Genomic DNA, 25112 nt, shown 5'->3' on the forward strand with positions numbered 1-25112 from the left:
GACGTGCACAGGGTCTTAAATTGTCATTTTAGACAGACGTGCACAGGATCTTGTCTTGTTAGCCAGACGTGCACAGGGTGTTGGGTCTTGATTTTTAAGACAGACCAGGTCACATGGAAAAACCTGTCCATAAGCAGATAAAGAAAAAAATAATCACAAAGTCAAATATAAATTGAATTTTGCCTTCATGACCTTTTTTCTTTTATAAAAAAATAGATATATATTTTAATCGCAATAAAGCTAACTGAATGCATTAATTAATTATTTTAACGTCCCTGTATTAAATCTTTCGATAAAAATGAGGGACAGCAAATCAACTTTATGGTAATCCAGACAATATTTTGATGGTTCTTTACGTTAGAATAGTTGGAAATGAAATGTTAAAAGTAGACGCTTTAAATAATTAAGTGTACTATAAAACTTCGAAAATTATTCCAAGTCCAATTAAATGTTAAACGCTCTAGAAATTTTACAACTGAACCGAAAAAACATTAAAGATTTTCTTTAAAAAAAAAAAAAAAAAAAAACAAAACAATAACAAAAAAAACCATAAACTATATAGATACCCGGTTATGTACCGTGGTTGAAATCTGAGGAAATGTGATTTAGTGTTGCTGATTGTCGTTTTAACACGTCTGCTATTAAAAACAGTAGCATGCATTTTCCTATAGAAAAAAATAACACCCCATCCTCTGAAGGACAATGACTCCCGCCCCCTTAAGAAACCTGTAGAATACCTATTGGCGCCCCTCTCCCCCACCCCTCCTCCACATAATCGATCTCAATTATTGACTTTAGGCTGCTGTCGGTACACGTATGTACGTGGTTAAAGTGGGTCACCACAGGTTCATTTAACTAGGCTACATGTAGTACATATCAAGTATAATGGTGTATGTTATGATTCAATATTATATGTTTTCAATCCATCTTTAATCGATAATTTCATTTTAGATGCAGGTATATCATTAATTGGCCTTTATTCTTCGTTTTTTTGTGATGTATTACACTACAACAAGTTCAGTTCAAATAGATTGATTTAATAAACACTGTTAAAGGTAAATGCGTTACATATATAACTAGCGATGTTGTTTATTTACAAGGGGGAATAAGCATTTGAAAAAAGGTCAATGGACTATAAGTTGTAGAGAGAAAAACAGCAAAGTTTATTTAAAAGTTACATGATGCGTATAATAAATCATCTGACATTCTCGTGTTGTTATGGAAACGTATACATACATGTAAGTACATCTTTATTTCACCTTTTATAAATCAAAATATTTGGTTTCAAAATGAAGCGATATTCGGATAGTGCACCGTTTCGAATACAACTATAATACTAGTTACCCACAAAATATACGCACATATATTATTACAGATTTAGCCCTTATCTCTTATCTTTAATATACAAATGTACGTATATTTTGAGATTTATTGATTAAAACAAATCAAGTTCCTGTGGATAATGCATGTACATGGAGCTATACAGTAACCTGGACTAATATAGACTTACTATCATATCTATATAATAATACCAAGGAAATTAATATCCCATTAACGCCTACAGTAAAGGAGCATGAGGAGTCTGAGTCTCGTTCTTTTAAAATATCTCCTCAATCCCCAGTAGCCAAATCAGTGCTGACCTCGGGCTTACCGCTTTTATGAGCGATTTTTTTTCTATCGATCATTAAAAGCGTCTATCGTGTACATATATAGTATAATTATGATAGAAGTTGAAATATGATCTCATTTAAAAAAAAACTGCTTAAGCTTTGTTGATATATGATAAGTGTTCTTTTAAATGTTGACATTTTGTTTTGTTTTTGTATGTAGGATCAAATTATATGTCACTCGTGAACGCAAGCTCCTATACATTTTCACTCGTGGCTATATCAACATCCAGCAAGCCTTAAAATTATTTTTGTTTCCCTCCCACGTGCCATGCCAGTTTTTTTTCTATCAACATTATATGGGTGTCAAAATAAATTGTGAATGTTTAACATCTGTTTTAAGCTTGGAACCATATTTGCAGTTTTAGCAACATATACATGCATAACCCAGTTTGTATATTTTCAGACTGGTGCAAAACAATAAATATCCTCTGTTTTAAACGTTTTTTCAAGCGAATCAGGATATATAAGCATATTAAGCTCTGGTATATTATATGGCTTTGTATATAATGTTTGCAAGCTTATATAACTTTAAGTACTTTTAAAGCTTACATAACCTAAAATACTTTGAAAGCTAACATAACCTGAAGTACCTCGAAAGCTTAAATAACCTGAAGTACTTTGAAAGCGTATATGGCCTGAAGAACTTTGAAAGCTTACATAACCTGAAGTACTTTAAAAGCTTAAATAATATGTACTGAAGAACTTCGAAAGCTTATATCACCTGAAGAACTTTGAAAGCTTACATAACCTGAAGCACTTTGAAAGCGTAGATAACCTGTAGTACTTTGAAAGTTTACATAACCTGACCTGAAGTACATTGAAAGCTTAAATAACCTGATGTACTTTAAAAGCTTACATCACCTGAAGTACTTTGAAAGTTTAAATAATCTGGAGTACTTTGAAAGCTTAAATAACCTGTTGTACTTTGAAAGTGTACATAACCTGAAGTACTTCGAAAGCTTATATGACCTTATGTACTTTGAAAGCTTAAATGATCTGAAGTACGTTGAAAGCTTAAATAACCTGATGTATTTTAAAAGCTAACATCACCTGAAGTACTTTGAAAGTTTAAATTACCTGAAGTACTTCGAAAGCTTAAATAGTATGTAGTACTTTGAAAGCTTTTTTAACCTGATGTACTTTAAAAGCTTACATCGCCTGAAGTACTTTGAAAGTTTAAATTACTTGAAGTACTTCGAAAGCTTGAATAATCTGAAGTACTTTGAAAGCTTAAATAACCTGTTGTATTTTGAAAGTGTACATAACCTGAAGTACTTCGAAAGTGTACATAACCTGAAGTACTTTGAAAGCTTATAAGTTATATGACCTTATGTACTTTGAAAGCTTAATTGATCTGAATTACTTAAAAAGCCTATATGACCTGAAGTACGTTGAAAGCTTAAATATCCTGATGTTCTTTTAAAGCTTATTTCCCTTGAAGTACTTTGAAAGTTTAAATTACCTGAAGCACTTCGAAAGTTTAAATAATCTGAAGTACTTTGAAATCTTAAATAGCCTGAAGTACTTTGAAAGCTTACATCACCTGGAGTTATTTAAAAGCTTAAATAACCTGAAGTTCTTTAAAAGCTTACATAACCTGAAGTACATTGAAAGCTTAGATTGCCTGAAGTACTTTCAAAGCTTTAATATTCTGAAGTACCTTACCTACCCTGAAGAACATTTGAAAATTTAATAACCTGAAGTACATACATCATGGAAGCTTTTATTATAAAGTGATATAACGATAGATTTTGCATGTATGTGTTGAACCTTTTTTTATTTATTTAGAATTTCCCGAAAAAAACTAATGTAAACACTTGATAATACTTGATAACGCTTATTTTTGACAAAAGATTAGCTGTGCATAGGCTGCATTAAAGGATTCAATTTAATCTTTTATGGTAAAATCTTACGAACTGATAGCTTTTTAACAATGATAAATTTGAAAATTAAGACTACATGTCATTGGAAATGTTACGAAGAGTCATGAATGTAGGCCCTGCGACTACAGCAAAAAAATGCGAGAGAAGGGTAGATGTGGAAAAAAAACGTTAAAGATATACTATGCTCAAATTTTATATTAGAAAATATTGATAATTGCTACACAGTCCCTTTATACATATAAAATGACTTCGCACAAAGTAGATATGTTATGTTTAAAAGTCTACACACTATTGTTGTTCACAGTATGAATATAATGAATATATAGTGTCATTAAAAAAGCTGGCATTTTTTTACGAAAAGACCAACTGAACTTGACCTGTTTTAGGGAATTCAACTTCCCATACATAGTTTATTCATTCTTTTATTCAAATTAGAACATAGTTTATTCATACTTTTATTCAAATTAGACATATACAGTAAGAATTTCATAGATTTCAATAAATTTCTATGATTAAAATATTTTACTCATGGATGAGCATTAGATTTGTGGTCGTAATTTTTATACGGCTCAAAACTCAGCAGTTCATCTCTAGCTATAAAAATATATATTTCTTCAAGGGGTAAAATGCAAATAAGATTTTTGATAACGTTTAATATATGGTACACTGTCATCGACTTTCCACATTGTCTAAATTACCGTTTTGCTTTTCGCGTCATTTTGCATTAAAATTTACACCAGTCCTACTTTATTGGGAGATAGCGGCTTATATTCCACTTGTACACGTGCAAGTAAGGTAACAACAGCTAGGTTATTCTCCGATAAGAGGACATAGTGAGTCAGTTTTGGGAATGATAATTAAAACAGAGGGTAATTAAAACAAAACGTTTAACAGTGAATGGACATAAGGATTTTAACGGTGTATTCAGGACTAAATTATTGTAATTAATAATCTGGTAAGCATAGTTTTTTTCTTTTTTATTTATATCATGTTTATTAGTAAGCTATTTTATTCCTACACCATCTATGACCTGCGTGATGAAATGAACTGTATGACTTAGATATTAAAAGTTTGAAACCGTAACATTTCTAAAGTTTTAAAGATTAGAACATGAAACAATAGAGAAAATAAGAATCCTTAAAGAAAGCCCAACACGGCAAAATTGAAAATGTTCAAGGCTCGGTTTGATTGAGCCTGTTCATGAACTGTACATACTGTCAAGTGCAAACTAAAGTCTTCGAATATATTCCTACCGGTTTACTAGTACATGTAATTGAGTTAAAATTTCTTACAGTGTTTAATTAAGCATGCATACAAATACAGCAAGTAACAATAATTCAAATAAATTTCTTAAGCCACAGTCTCACTTACATCCCGGCAGAGCCCCGTAAACGTCCGGGGTGATCCGGGAACGACCGCGGTACGACCGGGAACAACCGGAGTACATCCGTAACTCTGCCGGCAACGTCCGGGATGATCCGGAAACATCTGGCATTCGACCCCGGATGGAATAAAATATTTAATAAAACTCACTGGGTTGGTCCTGGGCTGTGCCGTGAGTAAGTGAGACCGCAGCTTTAGCTATATATTGTTAGTAATATCAGTATATCACCCAAATTCACTCTGTAGTAACAGTCTGTTTCCATTTTTAGCTCGACGTTTTTTTGTTTGTTTGTTGGTTTTTTTTTAAAGTAGATGTAGTGTTACAGTTATGTCGGCGATGTCGTTGCAATCGCAAACTTGTATGTTGATGTTCTTGGTGTATTGTCTTCATACTTGGCCACAACAACTCTTGGGACAATTCCTTTAGGTAGAACAGACTAACCTTAACCTTGATCTTGAACTTCAGGGTTAAGTGTCTAAATTTTTCTTGCTTTTCTTTTATTACTAACACTAAAATGTAGTTAAGCACGTGCGTTGCTACAAATGACAATTTTTACCAGTTTTTTTCATTTCATATAGAGATACATATATTATGATCACGGGCTGAACAGTGAACACGCTTGCTGATCTTGGTCTATATTAGTCTATATAAGACGCATGGATAAATTCATAGACTCATCCGCCACTAGCAGGTCGAGGGTTAAAGCTTATTTATATTCATATCACATAATGTATTCATACAACGTAATGTATTCATACACTTTAATCAAAATAGGCTAACCGTTTGGTATATCTTACCTGAAGCTAACATATATTGCAAAGTCATAGTATATAGATTTTAAAAATGACAGACAGTGCCTCTAATCATCTAATTACAAAAAACATACAAAATGCTGCATTTTATCACGCATCAACGCTACGTATACAAATCCCGCATGCCTTATATCAGTATAAGGTGGCTAAGTTATCATAATTATTCTTAAAAGCCCATTATGCCTCAGAAATAATATGATTTTTATTTCGCATAATCTTTTTTTATTTTTAGTATTGTGTAAGAGTTTCCAACAATTACTTATTTGACATATAGATAAACTATAATTGCTTCTTTTGCCTTGCTGACAATTAAAGCTGCATGCCTCCAGATGAGCAAAAATATTTCAATATAATCAAACTTGAGAAAAATGTACTAAGATTTTTGGAAAAGTAAAAATATTCAAGATTCAAGTAATAATTTGCATGTAATGTACGATTAATGACTGTTTTTCAGTATTTATAACTATATTTCTACTGCGTTACTAACGGAGTAAGGGCTATTTTTGCATATTTTGTCCTCTTTTTCGAAATTTACGCGGGTTGTACTTAGTGCCATTGATAATGTGTAAATTGCTTCCTTTTGGTTATGTCACTAAAAAATACGTTTAAACACATTTTCAAAATTTTCATGAAAATTAGCATGAATCTGGAGGCGTGCTGCTTTAATGTGAAGAAGTATTTTGTGTGAAAGTCAAAATACTATACTTAATTGATATTTTTCTACCTTTACAAGAAATTTATTGCGAATTTAGCGCTACTTTCGTAGGTATTTAAAAATTTAATATTAAGTCCATTATTTATACATAATTTTACACATGACATTTTAGAGAATTTTATAAATATGGATTTCTGAGGCATAATGTGCCTTTAACATTGCATTTATTTAACATGGGTTTGTATTCGGTAAGGAAGCTGTTGAAAACTTCAGTTTTTGTTTTGGTTAATAACAAGTATATTTAGGTTCCTGTAACACAAACCTTTTACGGTTTTATATCATAAATATGATGCTCAAATTAAGATTTATCAATTTTGTAAGTTCCAAAAATCATTATTTATAAAGATATTACCGAATTGAACATTTCATGTAAATAAAGGGAGGCAATAAAAAAATTATTTTCTATAAAGTCCAAGTCAAATTTTTCAAAAAGAAATGAATGCATATATTTTAATGATTACATAATAATATGTTCCAACACTTGCATTGTTGCCTGTTACGAAGACAAGAGAAAGAGTGATTTTACCTTTTTAATCACACTTCAGGACCTTCGTGGCTGTGTGGTTAAGGCATGCTCGGTAAACCAGTCTATTTACCATGCACAAATGTAGTGTACCGTGGGTACCGTTGATGGGTTTAGGTCGCTGTCTTCCCGCTCACCGCCGTTGGTTCAGATCCAGCGGGGATCCAGGGATCCAGCTTGCTTAATATATGGATTGCAGTGGTTCTACTCCGCTGCCCTATCGTGCCAAAATTAATGCATGGAGGAACACAATGGGTTTTACTTCACCATCTAAGCTGGGAAATCGTCATATGACTTTTTTTGTGACTTAAAACACAAATGACACTCCAGTATTCATTTGTCTGTTGTGTGAAGTTGTTAAATCAAATACATGTATTTGCTGAATAAAGTATTTGAATATTATAGAAATGTGGGTGGTGGTGTGAGGACTAAGGCCGAACTCAGGAACAGAAAACAGTGGCATAGTTTGATACCAAGGTAAAACGCATGACAGAGTGGAAACATGTCGTCCTGGTGTTTGTCATGCTTTTGTGTTTTATTTCTGTGAAGTCAAAAACACATATAAACACAACAAACATCACGAAACACGTAAAACTGTAGTTTGTGCTAAACCGCCAGAATTATGAATTGGACCGATTTTTTTTATCAGTGTATGATAAAGTGTATATGTATACACGATGCGAAAAATACAAATAAAATTAATCCAAATAAAAATGAACTTGAATATGTTTCAGGGCAATGGATATGGAGGAAAAAATATTTCGAAGAAGTCCCAGTAATCGGTATTTGTACATCATCCTGGTTGTCGGCTGCATTGTGTCATGTGTTATTGGTATACTCATTGGGCGTTTCGCCATCCGCCCGGATGACGAACCGGAAGTTAAAGATGGGCTCTACTTAAAAGGGGTTTCGGAATTCCTTGTCAAAGACGGGGACCCGGAAATAGCGGAAGTGCTCATGAAAAACATCAACAGTGACAATATACGAAAATATCTAAGGTATGTGGATAAAGTTTGTGGCATGTGACGTTACTTTTTTAAAATATATGAAATCTGTAATATTGTATTGCAACCGGAGAGAACGTTTATATAGTATTATGCTCATTCGTACTAACGGACATTTGAGTCATAATCTAGCATCAAAGATGGCCGCCGCACATGCGCAACTCTTGATGTACATTATGCGCAACTCTTGATGTACATTATGCGCGCATATATCTTAATTACGCATGAATTATAGATTTTAACTTAACTTTGATATTTTTAATCATTTACAATTTAAATGATTACACATGAATAATTCACATTTCTATAAATGCAGATGCGAAAGTCTTAGGGGATGTTGTCCTTCGTTCTTATATGGTTTCAAACCCGATATTAAAGTCTTATATCATTCTGTTTCCAACAATGTCAGTTTCGCTTATGTCACAGAAGAGGTAAAAATGTTGCAACAAAAGTAATTTCAATACATAGGTGAAAGTTACAATACATAAAAAAAATCATTTCATACATTGAAATCTTTAAAGAAAGCTGACTGAAAAACCTCATTTAGCTGGAACCAATGAAAGTCACGAATTAGCTAGGGAGCTCAGAGACCACTGGGAAGCTGTCGGATTAGATCACGTGACCATGACGCCATATAAAGTACTCTTGTCCTATCCTGACCCGGATGACCCCAATTTTGTGGAACTTTTAGACGGAAATAACGTAACGCAATATAGGTCTAATACTACTGAAAAGATCCTTACTCCAGAGGAAGATAAACCTGGTGTCGTGCCACCATTTAATGCATACTCGGCATCAGGGGATATTTATGTAAGTGCTTTTATTATAGTATCATATTTCACATTGCAGCATCGATTTTGATTGGACAACCGTCATATTTATATTTATCTTATCTTGCTTGTACTTTGTAGTGCTTGCACATATTGAATTTATTCTTATTATTGAATTTATTTTTATTATGCCCCCACTTCAAAGAAGAGGGGATATATTCCTTTGCATTTGTCTGTCTGTCCGTCCGTCGGTCCGTAGACCAAATGGTTTCCGAGTGATAACTTAAGAACCCTTAGGCCTAGGAACTTCAAACTTGGTATGGTGATTGGGCATGACCAGTATATGACCCCTATTGATTTTGGTGTCAAGAGGTCAAAGGTCAAGGTCACATTGACCTTGTAAGTAAAAACGGTTTCCAATCAATAACTAAAGAACCCTTAGGCCTAGGAACTTTAAACTTGGTATGGTGATTTGACATGACCAGCAGATGACCACTATTGATTTTGGGGTCAAGGGGTCAAAGGTCAAGGTCACATTGACCTTGTAAGTAAAAACGGTTTACGATCAATTACTAAAGAAGGCTTAGGCCTAGGAACTTCAAACTTGGTATGGTGATTGGTCATGACCAGCAGATGACCCTATTGATTTTGGGGTCAAGGGGTCAAAGGTCAAGGTCACATTGACCTTGTAAGTAAAAATGGTTTCCGATCAATAACTAAAGAACGCTTAGGCCTAGGAACTTCAAACTTGGTATGGTGATTAGTCATGACTAGCAGATGACCCCTTTTGATTTTGGGGTCAAGGGGTCAAAGATCAAGGTCACATTGACCTTGTAAGTAAAAACAGTTTCCGATCAAGAACAAAAGAATACTTAGGCCTAGGAACTTCAAACTTGGTGTGATGATTGGTCATGACCAGCAGATGACCCCTATTGATTTTGGGGTCAAAGGGTCAAAGGTCAAGGTCACATTGACCTTGTAAGAATAAACCGTTTCTGATAAAAAACTAAAGAAGGAATAGGCCTAGGAACTTCAAACTTGGTATTGTGATTGATCATGACCAGCAGATGACCCCTATTGATTTAGGGTAAAAGGTCAAGGTCGCATTGACCTTGTAGGTAAAGAACGGTTTTCAATCAATAACTTAAAACACTTAGGTCTAGGAACTTCAAACTTGCTATGATGATTGTTCATGACAAGCAGATGCCCCTATTGATTTTGGTGTAAAGGGGTCAAAGGTCAAGGTCACATTGACCTTGTAAGAATAAACCGTTTCTGATCAAAAACTAAAGAAGGCTTAGGCCTAGGAACTTCAAACTTGGTATGGTGATTGGTCATGATCAGCAGGTGACCTCTATTGATTTTGGGGTCAAGAGGTCAAAGGTCAAGGTCACATTGACCTAGTAAGTATAAACGGTTACCACTCAATACTTAAAGGACACTTAGGCCTAGGAACTTCAAACTTGGTATGATGATTGTTCATGACCAGCAGATGAACCCTATTGATTTTGGGTCAAGGGGTTAAATGTCAAGGTCACATTGACCTTGTCTGTAAAAACAGTTTCCGCACAATAACTAAAGAAGGCTTAGGCCTTGGAACTTCAAACTTTATATAATGATTGGTCATGACCAGTAGATGACCCCTATTGATTTTGGGGTCAAGGGGTCAGTGTCATATTGACCTTGTACTTTTCTGACCAATAACTCAACAACTTAAGTTGCCTTGGTTGATATTTTTATATTAAACTAAAAATGCTTTTGGTATACACATTTGAAGGTCTTATGTAATATAACAACTTGGCTGTCATTAATGAGGCCTACAAGATTCATAAAATTTATGCATATATTATTTCTGACTAATCCTCTTTTAACTTATGGAAAATGTGTCTTATTGTAGACCAATCCACTTTAAGCTTACTACTGGCTTCGAAACTGAAATAATTAAATCCACAATTTAGAAGTGGAGTACATGGACATTTATTGCTGGATATAAACTGAAGGATTTTGTAAACGCACACCTGCAATTTATGGGTTTTTTTGCACACGAAACGGAATAAAAAATGAATCTATAAGATACACAATAAGTGCTTCCGTTTTAAAGGCACATTATGCCTCAGACATCAGATTCTATATTCATTCAAGAAATGTCAAACATTTTAATAATAATTGATTTAGAGCATGTTACATGTAGATGTTAATTGCTAAAGAAAGTAGCAATGAATGTGCAGTTATATGTCGTTAAAGTAGTAAAATGTAAACAAACAAATATTTTGACTTCAAAATACTATTTCACTATAATTATACCAATTGCCAACGGAGCAAAAGGAGCAAAGGTAGTTTATCTATATGGCAAATGAGTATTGTTTTGGAAACTGCAACAAGATGCCAATAAATAGACAAGTTTTTATCCTTTTTTTTAGTTTTTTTTTTTTGCTTTATTTTTTTAGAAATAAAAAAATGATAGCATTTCTATAGTGTAGTGGGCCTTTAAAAATATACTAACCAAACGTGTGCGTAGTAAAATGAAATTTATCTTAAACTAAAGACAAAAAAGAACATTAAGATTTGTAGCTATATTGAATATGATAGATTATGACACTTGTAATTTGATTTTCTTATCTAGGTTTTTTTTATACTTAACGTGAAAATATTTCAATATTATGTGACATTATACACTGTAAGTTCGATTACTGATATAACATCGCCTATCTATATAAAAAAATTATGTACCTATTCCCCTGCTTGCTGAATGCGTAAGCAATTTTTTATAACTGTCATTCACTGATTCAGTTTTTCAATGGCGTTTTACCTGGCCCGGTCAGTCCCAATTTTCGTCTGTGTATCTGTACATAGATTATTAACCAAAGATCTGAATTTCAAATCAATAAGAGAACGTAACTGCCGCGGCCAATTCTGTTTTTTTATGCTTAGTGTACCTAGAATGTCTCAATATAGGGAAAGGTCAGTCCCTTCACCTCCAACTAGCCCCAAGCTTCGACCCTCAGTCACAAATGTCAGTTACAAATGATTGGTTTAAGAATAAGTTTTGGTAAAATAAATGGTAAAGAATTCATTCTTTGAGCGAATAGCGTATAATCAGATATTTCCAAGCAGCCAAATGTTCGCGAAATCAAATTTCCTCTTTCGGGGATGTTGAATAAATAAAGTAAATACTTAGCAAACATGTATTTTCAATTCCCGAAATAAGCAAAATTAAATCCTTGCAAAAGATCTGATGATGATTTTTTCCCTTTTTCAGGGCGATATTGTTTATGTTAATTATGGGAGAGTAGAAGATTACCAGTTCCTTGAAAATAACAAAAGTATCAACGTCTCAGGAAAGATTGTTTTTGCTCGATATGGGGAAATATACAGAGGCGATAAGGTAATACGTATATAAGTGTCTCTTAGTAAAAGAAGTCTAATATGGGGAAGTCAAAGGCCGGGACCGCGAAGCGGGCCTCACAGTGCTTTTGCCAATGCCTGGTTATAGACTATACGTGTATATTTAGAAGGAAATAAATAAAAAACACTTAAGAAATAAATTATATAGATTTCAATACCTATCAGAAATTTTTTCAGTGTCATCTAGTTGGGCGCAGCCATTTTAAATGCAACTCGATGATACTGGGCGGGATATTCCAATAACAGAACAATTGCAACTTTTCGGCTGAAGAATAGTCTGGAGATGTTCCGATTGAAGCTGTGCATGAAATATCGAATGACACCTTTAAAATGTAAAATAAAGAATGAACCAACTTTATTTTATCTGACTTCCCCGAACATAAGCTTTGCCTTCTTTCATATTAATCATGTTCAATGTCATTGTTAGCTTGATTTTGAAATAAGTCAATGAAGACTTCAACTATGTTTGAAATAAAGTTCAAATTTGCTTTTCAGTATAAATTTCTAACCTTCACCAAAATTTAGACTTAGAATTCTCATAGTTAATGTACGTCAATGCGCACATATTTCAATATTATCTACACAGATACATGTATACATGTATATAATATTTATACCCCTGCACAACAAAGTTATAAGGGGGGTATACTATTATCAGCTTGTCCGTCCGTCCGGCTGTCCGGCCGTCCGTCCGTCGGTTTTTTCTTGTCCGCCCAATAACTTAAGATTCCTTTGACCCTTAGTCTTCATATTTGGCATGGAGGTTAGTCATGATTAGTAGATGACCCCTATTGATTTTGAGGTCACTAGGTCAAAGGTCAAGGTCACAGGGGCCTTGACTTCAAAAAGCTTGTCCGCCCAATAACGTAAGATTCCTTTGACCTACAGTCTTCATATTTGGCATGGAGGTTAGTCATGATAAGTACATGACTCCTATTGATTTTGAGGTCACTAGGTCAAAGGTCAAGGTCACAGGGGCCTTGAGTTCAAAAAGCTTGTCCGCCCAATAACTTAAGATTCCTTTGACCCACAGTCTTCATATTTTGCATGGAGGTAAGTCATGATTAGTAGATGACCCCTATTGATTTTGAGGTCACTAGGTCAAAGGTCAAGGTCACAGGGGCCTTGACTTCAAAAAGCTTGTCCGCCCAATAACTTAAGATTCCTTTGACCCACAGTCTTCATATTTGGCATGGAGGCAAGTCATGATTAGTAGATGATCCCTATTGACTTTGAGGTCACCAGGTCAAAGGTCAAGGTCACAGGGGCCTTTGCTTCAAAAAGCTTGTCCGCCCAATAACTTAAGATTCCTTTGACCCACAGTCTTCATATTTGGCATGGATGTTGATCATGATTAGTAGATGACCCCTTTTGATTTTGAGGTCACTGGATCAAAGGTCAAGGTCACAGGGACTTTGACTTCAAAAAGTTTGTCCACCCATTAACTTAAGATTCCTTTGACCCACAGTCTTCATATTTGGCATGGATGTTGATCATGACTATAAGGTGACCCCTATTGATTTTGAGGTCACTGGGTCAAAGGTCAAGGTCACAGGGACCTTGACAAAAAAAAGCTTTTCTTCTCAATTGCTTAAGAATGTCCTGTCCGCAATGTATTGATTTTGACATTTTCACATTTGAAGCATGTAGAATACATAACTTAGCAATGCACTGGCTTAGTAACCTCAGATTTGGCAGGGAGGTTGTCCTTGAGCTCTAAATGGCCACTGTTGATTCTGACAAAGTGGTATGCGGGGGTATTCACGCCATGATAGTGGCAGTTCTAGTTGCTTTTTGATTATTAGAAAGAAAATAAATTGCTTGTCAAATATTCTGATCACAGAAAATGAATAGAAATTAGATATTAATATTTTTCTATCCTCAGCGCCAAATTACAATTACGCATGCTTAAGTGTTGTCGTTTTGCACTGACAATAGAAAGATATTTAATGTCATCTTTCCAACCATATACAACATAACAATACATGTAAATATTTTAAACAAATATATTAACTTTTCATAACAGGTTCGTTTAGCTGAAAGATGGGGAGCCGCCGGTGTCATTTTATTTTCAGATCCAAATGATGTAACAAACGGCGATTTTAGCCGAGTATATCCGGATGACTGGTGGCTTCCGCCATCTGGTACCGAGCGCGGAACGCTTCTAATTGGAGAAGGGGACCCAACGACTGCAGACTATCCATCCATAGGTATAGTTTTTAAAAAAGATAAGGCCAGTGAATTTGAAATAACCATACAATGAAGTATTTTAGATTATTAGAATTTTGACCAGCGCTAGACAGTTATATTGCTTTGGTCAAATGGTATAGTGAAAAATGTGTTTGCCCGATATTGGGAAAAATACATAGGTCGCAATTTCGATCTTCGAATGGACAATATCAGTCACTGTCTGAGACAATTACAAATACCCATGTTTTAGTGTTGTCGTTTGGCGCTGTGATTAGAAAGGACATATCATTCCGGTGTCAGTGTAATGTGTCTTGTTGGGATATCATGACAATATATTGAAGGTTTGATATGTCAGGTTCTACTTATCTATTGCCATTATTGACAGTGTGTATAAAAGCAGACTCATCTGGACTGGTTAATTAAAGCATCTTTTCATCTTTCTGAGCAAGAACAAGTTGTAAAATGCTGATGATTGATATAAATTGATCATTTTTATTCACCTAGTTCCAATTATATAATGTTGATGACATTAACGCAACGTAATTTTGATCTACTGCCATATTCAACCCTTCAGAGAAAAGTCTGCAAAATTGATATATTTTATTCATATTGTTCAATACATTTAGATATTATATGGAAAGCCGTTCATGTTATGTTCTGTACTTACAGAAACAGCTTATCGAGAATTATCAACGGATTATTTTGTACCAAAAATACCATGCCATCCTATAGGTTACGGCATTGCAATGGACTTAATGAAGTAAGCAGTTTTGATGCCCCCCTTTTTTTTGTTGTTTTTTTTTTTCATGTTTTTTTTTCTTTTTTTTAAATTTCGATATTTACTGCATAGTACCCATCTACAGTTTATTGCCAATAATTTGGACTTAATTATTATAAGCTTGTACAAACATACGCAATTGTGCTTATTTTAGTTTGATAATCAAAGTATTAACGAATGATTTTTAAATGATATATTAAATAGTTTATTTATTGTAAACAATAATTAGAGCAATTTATTTTGATGAATAAATTTTTTAACATACCAGTATCGACAATTTGACGTTTTGTTGTATTTATTTTAGAAACCTAGGTGGCGACAGTGTACAAGATGAATGGCAAGGTGGAATGAATGTTATTTATAGGTTTGGAGACGAATTTAAAGTACCCGGATGGTAAGAAAGTTTATTCTGTGATTTAGAATAACGATATTTATCAGACATTCTTCTAACATAATATATGAGACAACAGCAAGTCTTTCCCATAGAATAACGAGCTTCATTCAATTGGTTTATACAGAATTTATTTTAGTTCGATTGTGTAGGAAGCTATAAACTTATAGCAACCAGTACTGAGCAATGAGTGTAAAGTTTCTTGCTCAAGGAAACAACGACTTGCCCCTGACGGGGTTTGAACCCATTCGGCTAGCGATCATTAGATTACTAGTCCGACGCGTTAACCACTCGGCCATGTCGCATGTCCCTTCATTCAATTGAGTTATAACTGTATTATTGATGACCTCAAAGTTTACCTTATTACCGGATATTCCGTTGAATCATTTAGATTTTTCTTCTGCTTGATATAAAAATATCAACAATGGATGTGTACTTGCAATTGATAGTCAAGGGAACTATTACAAAAACAAGACAAACAAGTCTTATTACTTAGATCAAAGTAGGACGTTTGTTACTCGTGGGTGTACTTCTATAATTTAATGGATTCAGATTTACCACCCTAAATATTAATGGGATAAATCATCTTTCAATATTTTCAGGAAAGCTCATATAAAGATATCAACAAGTAATCAGAATGCGACAACATATAACACTATTGGTGTAATCAGAGGAAGTGTAGAGCCAGGTTTTTGATTTCATATTTTATTTTAGAATTTAGATCTATCGTTTAACAAAAAGAACAGGAAAAATGCAATTGTATATGGAAAATTTTAATTAGAGTAGAGGAAAATAAAGAATTCCTAAAGAACGCACAAAACGACACAATCGAAAATGTTGCAGGCTCGGTTTGATTTAGCCTGTTCATGGACGGAAATGGAAAGTGCAAAGGACAGCGCGTTCATAATACAAATTAAAAATACTACACAGATAGAATACACGCACAAAGATCAAAACGTTTTGCACGAGTTAAGAGAGAAATGGCAATTTTAAAAGAAAAAAATATAAAAGTGGCTGAACCAGGATTCGAACCTACGAGTGTACGTCTATATTCGCCTCACCCAGGACTCAACCCACGGTCCCAGGTGATGGGCCTAGAAAGTGCTTCTAGAACAGCATTCAACATGTATTGGACATTTTTCAGTACACTGTTTTAATTTATCACAATATGAGACTAGTCTTGCTTTGTATTCAGAATTTGAATAACGGGTATCTTAGACTTAAGGAATTCAAATCACATAGATTCAGATTGTTAATTCGGCATTTTTTACAAAGAATTGGTCAATTAAACTAAATTCTTATGAATATATATGATAGTTTATACGGGGAAAAATGATACTTCATAAGAATATATAGAAACAGTTTTTTGTTTCTTCCGGTTCCAGATCGTTATGTAATAATTGGGAACCATAGAGACGCTTGGGTTTTTGGAGCTATCGATCCTTCAAGTGGAACTGCCGTCATGATGGAAATTTCACGGGTCATGGGTCAACTTGTAAAATCAGGTATTTATCTCTTGTGAGCAATGATGAAAGCAATGATAATATGATGATGATGATATGATTGATGATGACGATGATGGTAATGATGATGATGATTATGGTAATGATGATGATGATGATGATTCAGGTCTGGTAATGGGTATTGTTTTCGAAAAATTAATATACATGTACATAAATTATCCTAGTAATATTGATCAGAGTAATATATTTTTCAAGATCTTGAAAGCAGGTAATATGAATATGTAGAACTGTGAATTTTCAAGGTATTTAAAGAGGCCAAGGCATCAAATTGTAATATACCGTTTTGAAATTTGTATAGGAAAATGGCGACCAAGGCGTTCCATAGTTTTCGGTAGCTGGGGTGCAGAGGAGTATGGGATTATAGGAGTAACAGAGTGGGTGGAGGTGAGAATATCATTTTAATTAGAATACCGATAATGCAAAGATAGTGAAATATGATTTCAGCTATATGAAATTCTGCTAAAATATGTGAATGACTTATAGATATGTATTTTCATGATAACGTGAGGTTTTGGTTTTTAATATTTTTTAGCATAGCGAGTACATTAACATAGAGATAAGAAACTATTTATTGAGGAAATCTTCCATACTTTCAAATTGGTAACAATTTTAATGTGTTTCCTTCAATTTCAGGAATACACGAAAAGTCTGGGGGCCAGGGCCGTTGCCTATGTTAATGTAGACTATGCTTTTGACGGTTTGTATTTCTTTTTTATGTGAGAGAGAGGTTGGGGGATGTGCTGGGGTAGAGGAGTAGTGTGTTTAAAATTTGTGAGTTTAATTAGTATTGATAATACAATAAGTGAAAAGCAGATAAAAAGTCACTTTTATTTTGAATAAGATATTGTCATAGAGCCATTCATAACCCGACCTTACAGGCGAGAGTTTTCTTGTAAACAACCGTTTATATACGGCCATTTAACCTTAAAATTGTTATAACAAATTTATAATATAACAAATTCCCATTATTGAAAAAAAAAGGAATTACATTATAAATTGACAGCAGAAGTGTATAAAGGGTATCTTAACGTCACAATTATCCAATGAAAAGTGACATTACAGATGTGCAATATTAAAAATGTATTAGATCTAACGACAAATAAAGTGTTTGCGATATTCTGCTGTTTTTTTTTGTTTATTTGAAAGAGCTCCGCCGATGTTAAAAATCAACAACAAACTAAAAACATAGAATTCAAAATTCTTACAAAGATTAAGTGAAGTGCTTAAAATGGAATAATCTGCTAGGGATAATAAAAAAACGTGCATTTTAAGTTCATTCTGGATAAAAATATATGATTGTTCTGAAAACAAAACAGGGTGAGGGAATGGTCTGAAACTTTTCACACAAGTTATTGATCTAGATCTTCATCGAATGGTTTAAAAATCACTGAAAAAAAAACTTAAAAAGTCCCGTCATGTAAAAAAACAAAAACGCTGTGGAATCTCTTTTACAATAATTACATCTACTTTTGTAACTTATTTTCACAGGAAATTTTTCATTTTACGCCGAAGGCACACCATTATTATTTTCACCTGTTATCAAAGCTACAAAAACAATCAGAAATCCAAATGAAACAGAAATAGCTGCTGGGCGGACTACAGTGTACGATACTTGGTTAGCTACCTTTCCAGCTAAGAAGTTTGGAAGGCCTAGGTAAGATTTCAGTATTTATTGATAATGAGTTAGACTAATTCAGGCGACTTGTACCGAAAGTATCAAATTCACTTAAAAAATCTTGCACAATCTGTAAGTTTTCATGTGTCCCAAGTTGTCATTTTTTACATTCATAGATATGTTGTGACCATTAATTAATGGGTAGTTTATAGTCGGGGTAAATCTAACATTTATAACGTAAGTAAATGAAGAAATGTAAATTAATAATCTTATGTTCTTGAACTCTGATCTTAATTTTTTTTTGGATAATTATAGAACACTCTAGAATGATTTTTCTCTATGTTATTTATAGAATAGCATTGCCCGGATCTGGAAGTGATTACGCTCCATTCAGGGACAAGCTTGGCGTTCCAATTATTGATCTATGGTATACCTACGATGTAAGTCACACAATTTTGTTTAGTCAGAACATTACGATTAGCTTAACAGTTTCCAAGAGAATATCGAGCTTTTATGATCGCTGCAGCGTCAGCGTTGTTGTCGTTATAGAAAAACTAATATAGCCCATTGTTCAAACATTTCAAAAGGTACCTACATAAAAACTTGGAATACTTGCTTATCATGATAATGTGCAGATGCGATATCTTTGGAGTTATGCCCCTTTAGACCTTAGAATGCCAAACAGACGAGCGTTAACACCGTGTGCGGTGCTCTTGTTATGGTAATAATTATTAAGATACCTAACTTGTCTTGTTATGAAATCAACTTTGTCTGCCTCTTTACAGAGGAACCCTTCTGAAGTTGGGACCACGTTTCCTCATATGATACTAGTACTGGCTAGTCCCAAACACAATAAACTAGAAGCGTCCCTATGCCAGTGCATTTTCAGATTTCAAAATTTGACTTGCATTTGTCTCTAAATATTTAAAATATATACTTTAGATGAACAAATGTAGGTATGTTAAAGCTACTGAATGTTTTGTGGAATGTAAGAACCTTGTCAATACTTTTGCTTTAATATGCCATGGATGGCTGGATTATATTGTTGTTACTTTGGGAAAGGGATACGTAGCACCAACACAGAAGAGGTCATAAATCGCATTTCTAGAGTCGGGTACCCTTCCGATTATTACTTCAGGCAGGAACGGACACCCTAGTAGAACCGCCGACGTTCCGTGAGGAATAGTGTTAATCATTCTTGTATGTTGAATCTCAGTCACAGCGGCATTGTTGAGGACAATTGTCGACTTTCTAAGCTTTACTGGTGGAGACAGACCTCAGCTGCCACTTCTTGCATTATTTCAGGCAAGGGTGGCAATTTTCTCTTGTATTTGATATAAGTGTAGTTGTATGGTTTTTAGAACCATTTTATGTGACAGATTATATACTTTTTTTCTAGCCGGATCTTAACGTTCTGTCGTACCCTCTGTATCATTCAGTGTACGATACGTTCTACATGGTGGATAAGATTGCCGACATAGGCTTCAAGGTATGTCCACCCTTGGAGAACTTAATTCACTTAATTCCATGGTAATGAAATTTTGTCCGGTAGAAGGCATGGTCACTTTTTGGATGGACGATTTGTTCTTTATGTAATTCATTTTTATAACGAAACAGTACAGTATTTATTTTAACAAATGACTTCTTGACTTCGGCTTAAATATTGCAGACAATTCAGTCTTACATAAAGTACATAACTGTGAAACTTCAGTACAATCTTTAAAATTAGATGTAAGCATAACAACTAAAATTTGAGCAGCATTTATTAGGAACTTTCGAAATTTATAACTTCAAACGTGTCTTCTCTTTTTAATCTCCTGGTATGAATCAGTGAATAAATAATTCCTGTTTTACAGTATCATACAACAATGGGCCAAATTTGGACAGAAGTTACACGTGACTTAGCTGACAGTCTTTTGCTGCCATTTAACGTATCGGACTACTCTACTGTACTGAATGACCTTGGTGAATCGTTCATTTCTAGATTTGAACGAGAGATGCAAAGCTTTGGATTAGACACATGTAACTACATAACTGATAAGTTATAGCCATTACGGTCAGCCTTGACAGTATTTTAATAAGTTATTTAGTCACCATAATGGTTCTACGTTGCGACTGGAACCTGGCAGCCTCGGAATACAGTTCTGTGGCTCTACCGACTGATCTTTCCGGCCGCTTACACATTTACTTTCATAATATATGTGTGTGTGGAGCCTGTATATGTTGCAAAGCAGCTAAATGTTTACTGCCACTTGATGTCTCGCCATTACCGCTTAATGTCGCAGCCGCCGCTAAATGTCACATAATCTTCTGCCATTAAATGCCACAATGTTAAATGTCGCACGATTTTTCCTTGCCGTTTAATGTTGTAAGGTTCATGATTAAATTAACTTAGCTTGTGATATTGAATTACATTAATACTTAAGTTACTATATAAATAATGTATATATAATAACAAAAGTTAGGGTATTTGGCAAGATTTAGGTCATTATTCATTTTTGGCCGTCTTGCTACTCGGCATTATTTTTTGCAAAATGAGGAAATCAGCTCTCTGACAGTGAGTTTTAAGGTGGCTCAATGAAAAACTAGTCACTTGAACACAAAAGTTTAGATGACGTAATCAATCGCAATAAACAAAGCTTAACATTGAAGATTTATAAACTCAAAATTTTGAGTTACAATTATTTCTACAGTTTATTCTATGTATATAATGGAATTATTATATTTTTGTAAAACACGAACTTTTAAAAAACGTTTGATATGCATTAAATATGGGAGATATATTTCACATTTTGTTTGTATTATCCTGGGGAGATTTTTGCCAAAGTACGTATTTAAGTTCTATATTCGACTTAACCTACTTGTACAGAAAAGGTAATGTGATGGGTTGCAAAAGAAATAGATTAAACAGGAGCAGCCGACAATTCCAACAGTGGTGAGACTGTTGCATATTTCCAAGCCTAATCTTGAACTGCTGCATTTCTAAAATTTGTAAAATGCTATCTTTCAATCGGGTAATATCAATATAGAAGTTACTAAAGTCAGTCAGCCATAACTTCAGAGCCGTTTCAATCTGCACGGATGTGACATTTGATGGTAAGGGAAAATGGTGTGATATTTAATGTCATCATTATGACATTTAACGTCAGCATATTTTGAGACATTTAGCGGCAATAGGGCGATATTTGGCGGCAAGTGCGACATTTAGCGTCGTTGGAGGGGGGGGGGGGTGTCGGGCGATATCATAAAGTAATATCTGCTGTTCTTTAGTTTTTTGGAAAAACTTGCAAAATATCGTCTGCGATATTAGTCACTGCTACTGGTTAAACTTAAAACTTCCCCATAAGTGCTTCAATAACATTTTTGTTTTGAAAGCTGCATCATGTGTGCCTGTAATGGGGAATGATAGTGACCACAGAATGAGCTAATTTGTTTTGTAATTGTAAAAATAATTTTACTTACTTGTCAAAAGAATCCGTTCATATGTAGAAATTTGTTGCAAGAACGGGACATCATACATGTATGTTGAATATTCAACAGATAATTATACAAAAAATTAACTTGTTTGGAACTGAAGAATCTTACGATAAAATGTAAACAAATGTGTTTTACATTGTTTATTTTTGATTTCATTTTTTTACAGCACTGTTACAGGGTGTCATTTCTAACTTCACACGGGAGACAGAGGAGTTTGAAAAGCGGATAAAAACAGCAAATCTACAAGAGTAAGTTGTCACTACATAATAAATACCGGTAAATAAATCAAGCAATTATAAAGCAAAAAGTGTTACAATATACATATACATGTATATACCAGTATATATCAAAGAACGAAAATTAGACAATCAAGTGTTCGCATGTTCATTTTGATGGCAAAATTCTGCATTAAGCTGAAATGCGGCTTTTACTTTGTAGTTTAAGTCATGGTTAAAACGACTATACAAATATGAAGCTTTGTCCATGTACTTATCTTGGATCAATGCCCTCCTAGGTTGATCTCTACGCACACAAGCCCCTGGCATCATAGCTATCGTTATACATGTTTTGAAAAGAATGATTCCCTGGCCGTAATAGTATGCCCCCACACCTGTTATAGTATTATGACCTCCCCAACCCCACACCCCATCCTCGGACAAAATAATCACTGTGAAGAATTATAATTCTCAAAAATTATAGCCGTCATTTATTTTAAAAGAAAATTATTCTTTTAAATACTATTATGGCCATTCAACAAACGTTAATGACTATTTTGCATCCTTAAATGTTTATATTATATAAGTCTTATTTTTATTTTAGCCCTTTTGTTGTAAGAAGAATTAATGATCAACTAATGCAACTTGATAGAGCTTTTCTTGACCCAGCTGGTTTACCAGGGCGAAAGTTGAAAAGGTAACAAATGTTGATATTATGATGTTATTATAAATTGTTGTGTACAATACTGAACATATTGTACGAGTACACAGCTGTCAAAACTATGGACGGATAATAGCAGAGTCTGATATACGTTTTAGAGCTGTGTTCGAGTCAAATAAAATCGGTAATGTTCTCAACCATGTTTAATGACCTCTTTATTTCACACCACCACTTTTGTTACTTCAATTACACGGTTTGTAACAAGCGATATTTTCGTTATTATTAAACAAATACATGTATGAAATGCGTTTATGTCAGAATGACAACAATAAAGAAATTTAAACTATGTATGGAGATACAATGTAATAAGCATTTTTCTTTGTCCGAAGCGTGCGTTTTCAAAGACTTAGTATAATATAATTTCGTCCGAGTAAACTTTTCTTAGAAAATAAAAGAATGGGTATTCCAGTGTTAATTTTCAACACATGGGGTAGTAGGGAATATGTAACCAGCGACCAAAAATAGTTATTTTAGATATTTGATAATGACTTGCCAACGTTTCAACATTGTACAGTACTGAATGTAAAGGTTATAATACATGTATAAACATCATCACCGTCCGAAGGAACTATTTTCTCTTAAAACATATATTCAGCACTAATCATTTATTGCACACTTAGTTAATGTCTTAAACTAATTTCTTCTACAAACAAAAAACTTAATATCCGAACACATTTATACGAAACTGTAAATGAGAAGCGAGCACTTGACCTGCGTAAGTATTCGCCAAATTTTGAATTTGAAGCAGTCTAATGTTTGACGGATATCGATATCAAAATATAAAAAACTGTGCTACCAACAATATGGAGTCTGGTCGGACTGCATGGGTTTAAGACTGGTCTGGCTCTATACTGGCGGCAGTGTCTAAATACTTCTGAGTCCAGCTGGTTAGGGTTAAGAAGAAAATGGATTTTGACTTTATACCGGATATGACTGATATCCGCGGATATGACTTAAATACCGGATATCACTTGTAATTTTTATATTTTTTCTTGCTTTGATAATTTATAACAATAGAATAAAAATAAATGCAAAAAATCGTTTAATTTGACCTAAAAATGAAAAAGTTACTAGTATTAGTTATATATATAAATATTTGTTGTGCGTTCTACAAAAGTCATATCCGTGGCGGACAGAAGATACCGAATATGACTCGTTATTTTCAAACTTAAAGATTTTTCTTTTTTTCTTGTTATGTACATGTTTTATATCCGCATATGTATTTTTGCATGTATATGCACTTACTGACCTCTGTTCTTCTGCCTTACAGACATATATTATTTGCTGATAGCACGATCGACAATTATTCCGGAAGTAGTTTTCCTGGTCTCTCAGACGCTCTTGTAGAAATATCGCTAGGAAAGAACACTACTGAACAAAGGGAGATTGTGAAAAAACACTTTTCTGTGGTTTTGTTTACTATCCAGTCGGCGGCAGGAACTTTAAAAGATGTGTCAGACTTTATGTATAGACGTTAATGAAAAGTAATAACAGTCGTCAGTTTTTACAGGGGTTGAGATTTTAACAAGTTCAGAAGTATTTCTACATTACTTTTTAAAACAACGACACTGTGACTGTGTAGTTGCTAACCTTATATATTTGTGATATCTAATAAAATTTTATATTTGATGTACAGTAATTGTTTAAATTGTTCAATAGATAAAACAAATGAAATGGACACCGATTTTATTTCGGTAATTATGTGTGTTTCCAGACATAACGAAATAGCAATTATTATATAAGTGGATCCAATGCTGAGTTAGTCCTCCGAGGGATTGCGTACATTCCATGAACATAAAATTGTTGTTGTTTTTATTTAAATGTATTTTAGTGGTTTTTAAGTCATACAGTCACTAATGATTATATAGCAACTGCCAAGGAAAGACTTCATGCATTATTTCATGCACGAGCATGTCACCTAAGTAGAACCATAGACCTTCCGTAAGCTAGGTGGGCAGCTTCATCACAAAGGAAAGTATACAAGGACTCTCACGAGATTCAAACCCACAATGATGAGAGACAAGTGGTTTAAAATC

The 25112-nt window shown here is 34.0% G+C and overlaps 1 protein-coding gene across 3 annotated transcripts; it reads left to right on the forward strand.

Annotated features, from left to right (window-relative positions):
- Positions 1–1079: 1079 nt before the first annotated feature.
- On the forward strand, positions 1080–24705 carry LOC132741783 (putative N-acetylated-alpha-linked acidic dipeptidase). 3 transcript variants are annotated; one of them, XM_060730047.1, is made up of 19 exons: positions 1081–1238; positions 7393–7464; positions 7722–7985; positions 8513–8801; positions 12021–12146; positions 14193–14376; positions 15026–15116; positions 15439–15528; positions 16128–16213; positions 16911–17030; positions 17347–17432; positions 17682–17745; positions 18537–18702; positions 19016–19103; positions 20063–20152; positions 20520–20685; positions 22307–22388; positions 22960–23052; positions 24347–24705. In XM_060730047.1, exons 1-19 carry the CDS (start codon positions 1219–1221, stop codon positions 24552–24554), a joined length of 2385 nt encoding a protein of 794 aa, XP_060586030.1. In that variant the 5' UTR covers positions 1081–1218; the 3' UTR covers positions 24555–24705. The 3 variants fall into 3 exon arrangements, with proteins under 3 accessions (XP_060586031.1, XP_060586030.1, XP_060586032.1); XM_060730048.1 differs by lacking the exon at positions 7393–7464 and having other exon boundaries at positions 1080–1238; XM_060730049.1 differs by lacking the exons at positions 1081–1238; positions 7393–7464 and adding an exon at positions 4365–4508.
- The last annotated feature ends 407 nt before the right edge of the window (positions 24706–25112 follow it).

This window comes from Ruditapes philippinarum, unplaced genomic scaffold (assembly GCF_026571515.1).
Source record: "Ruditapes philippinarum isolate M1 unplaced genomic scaffold, ASM2657151v2 ctg267_1_1_1_1, whole genome shotgun sequence".
Taxonomy (NCBI): Eukaryota; Metazoa; Mollusca; class Bivalvia; order Venerida; family Veneridae; genus Ruditapes; species Ruditapes philippinarum.

Coding starts and splice junctions, on each gene's coding strand:
- LOC132741783 (XM_060730047.1), top strand. CDS start 1,219: ATGGAAACGTATACATACAT. Junction 12,147..14,192: donor AAATATACAGAGGCGATAAG/GTAATACGTATA, acceptor TTTTCATAACAG/GTTCGTTTAGCTGAAAGATG. Junction 17,746..18,536: donor TGTAGACTATGCTTTTGACG/GTTTGTATTTCT, acceptor TTATTTTCACAG/GAAATTTTTCATTTTACGCC.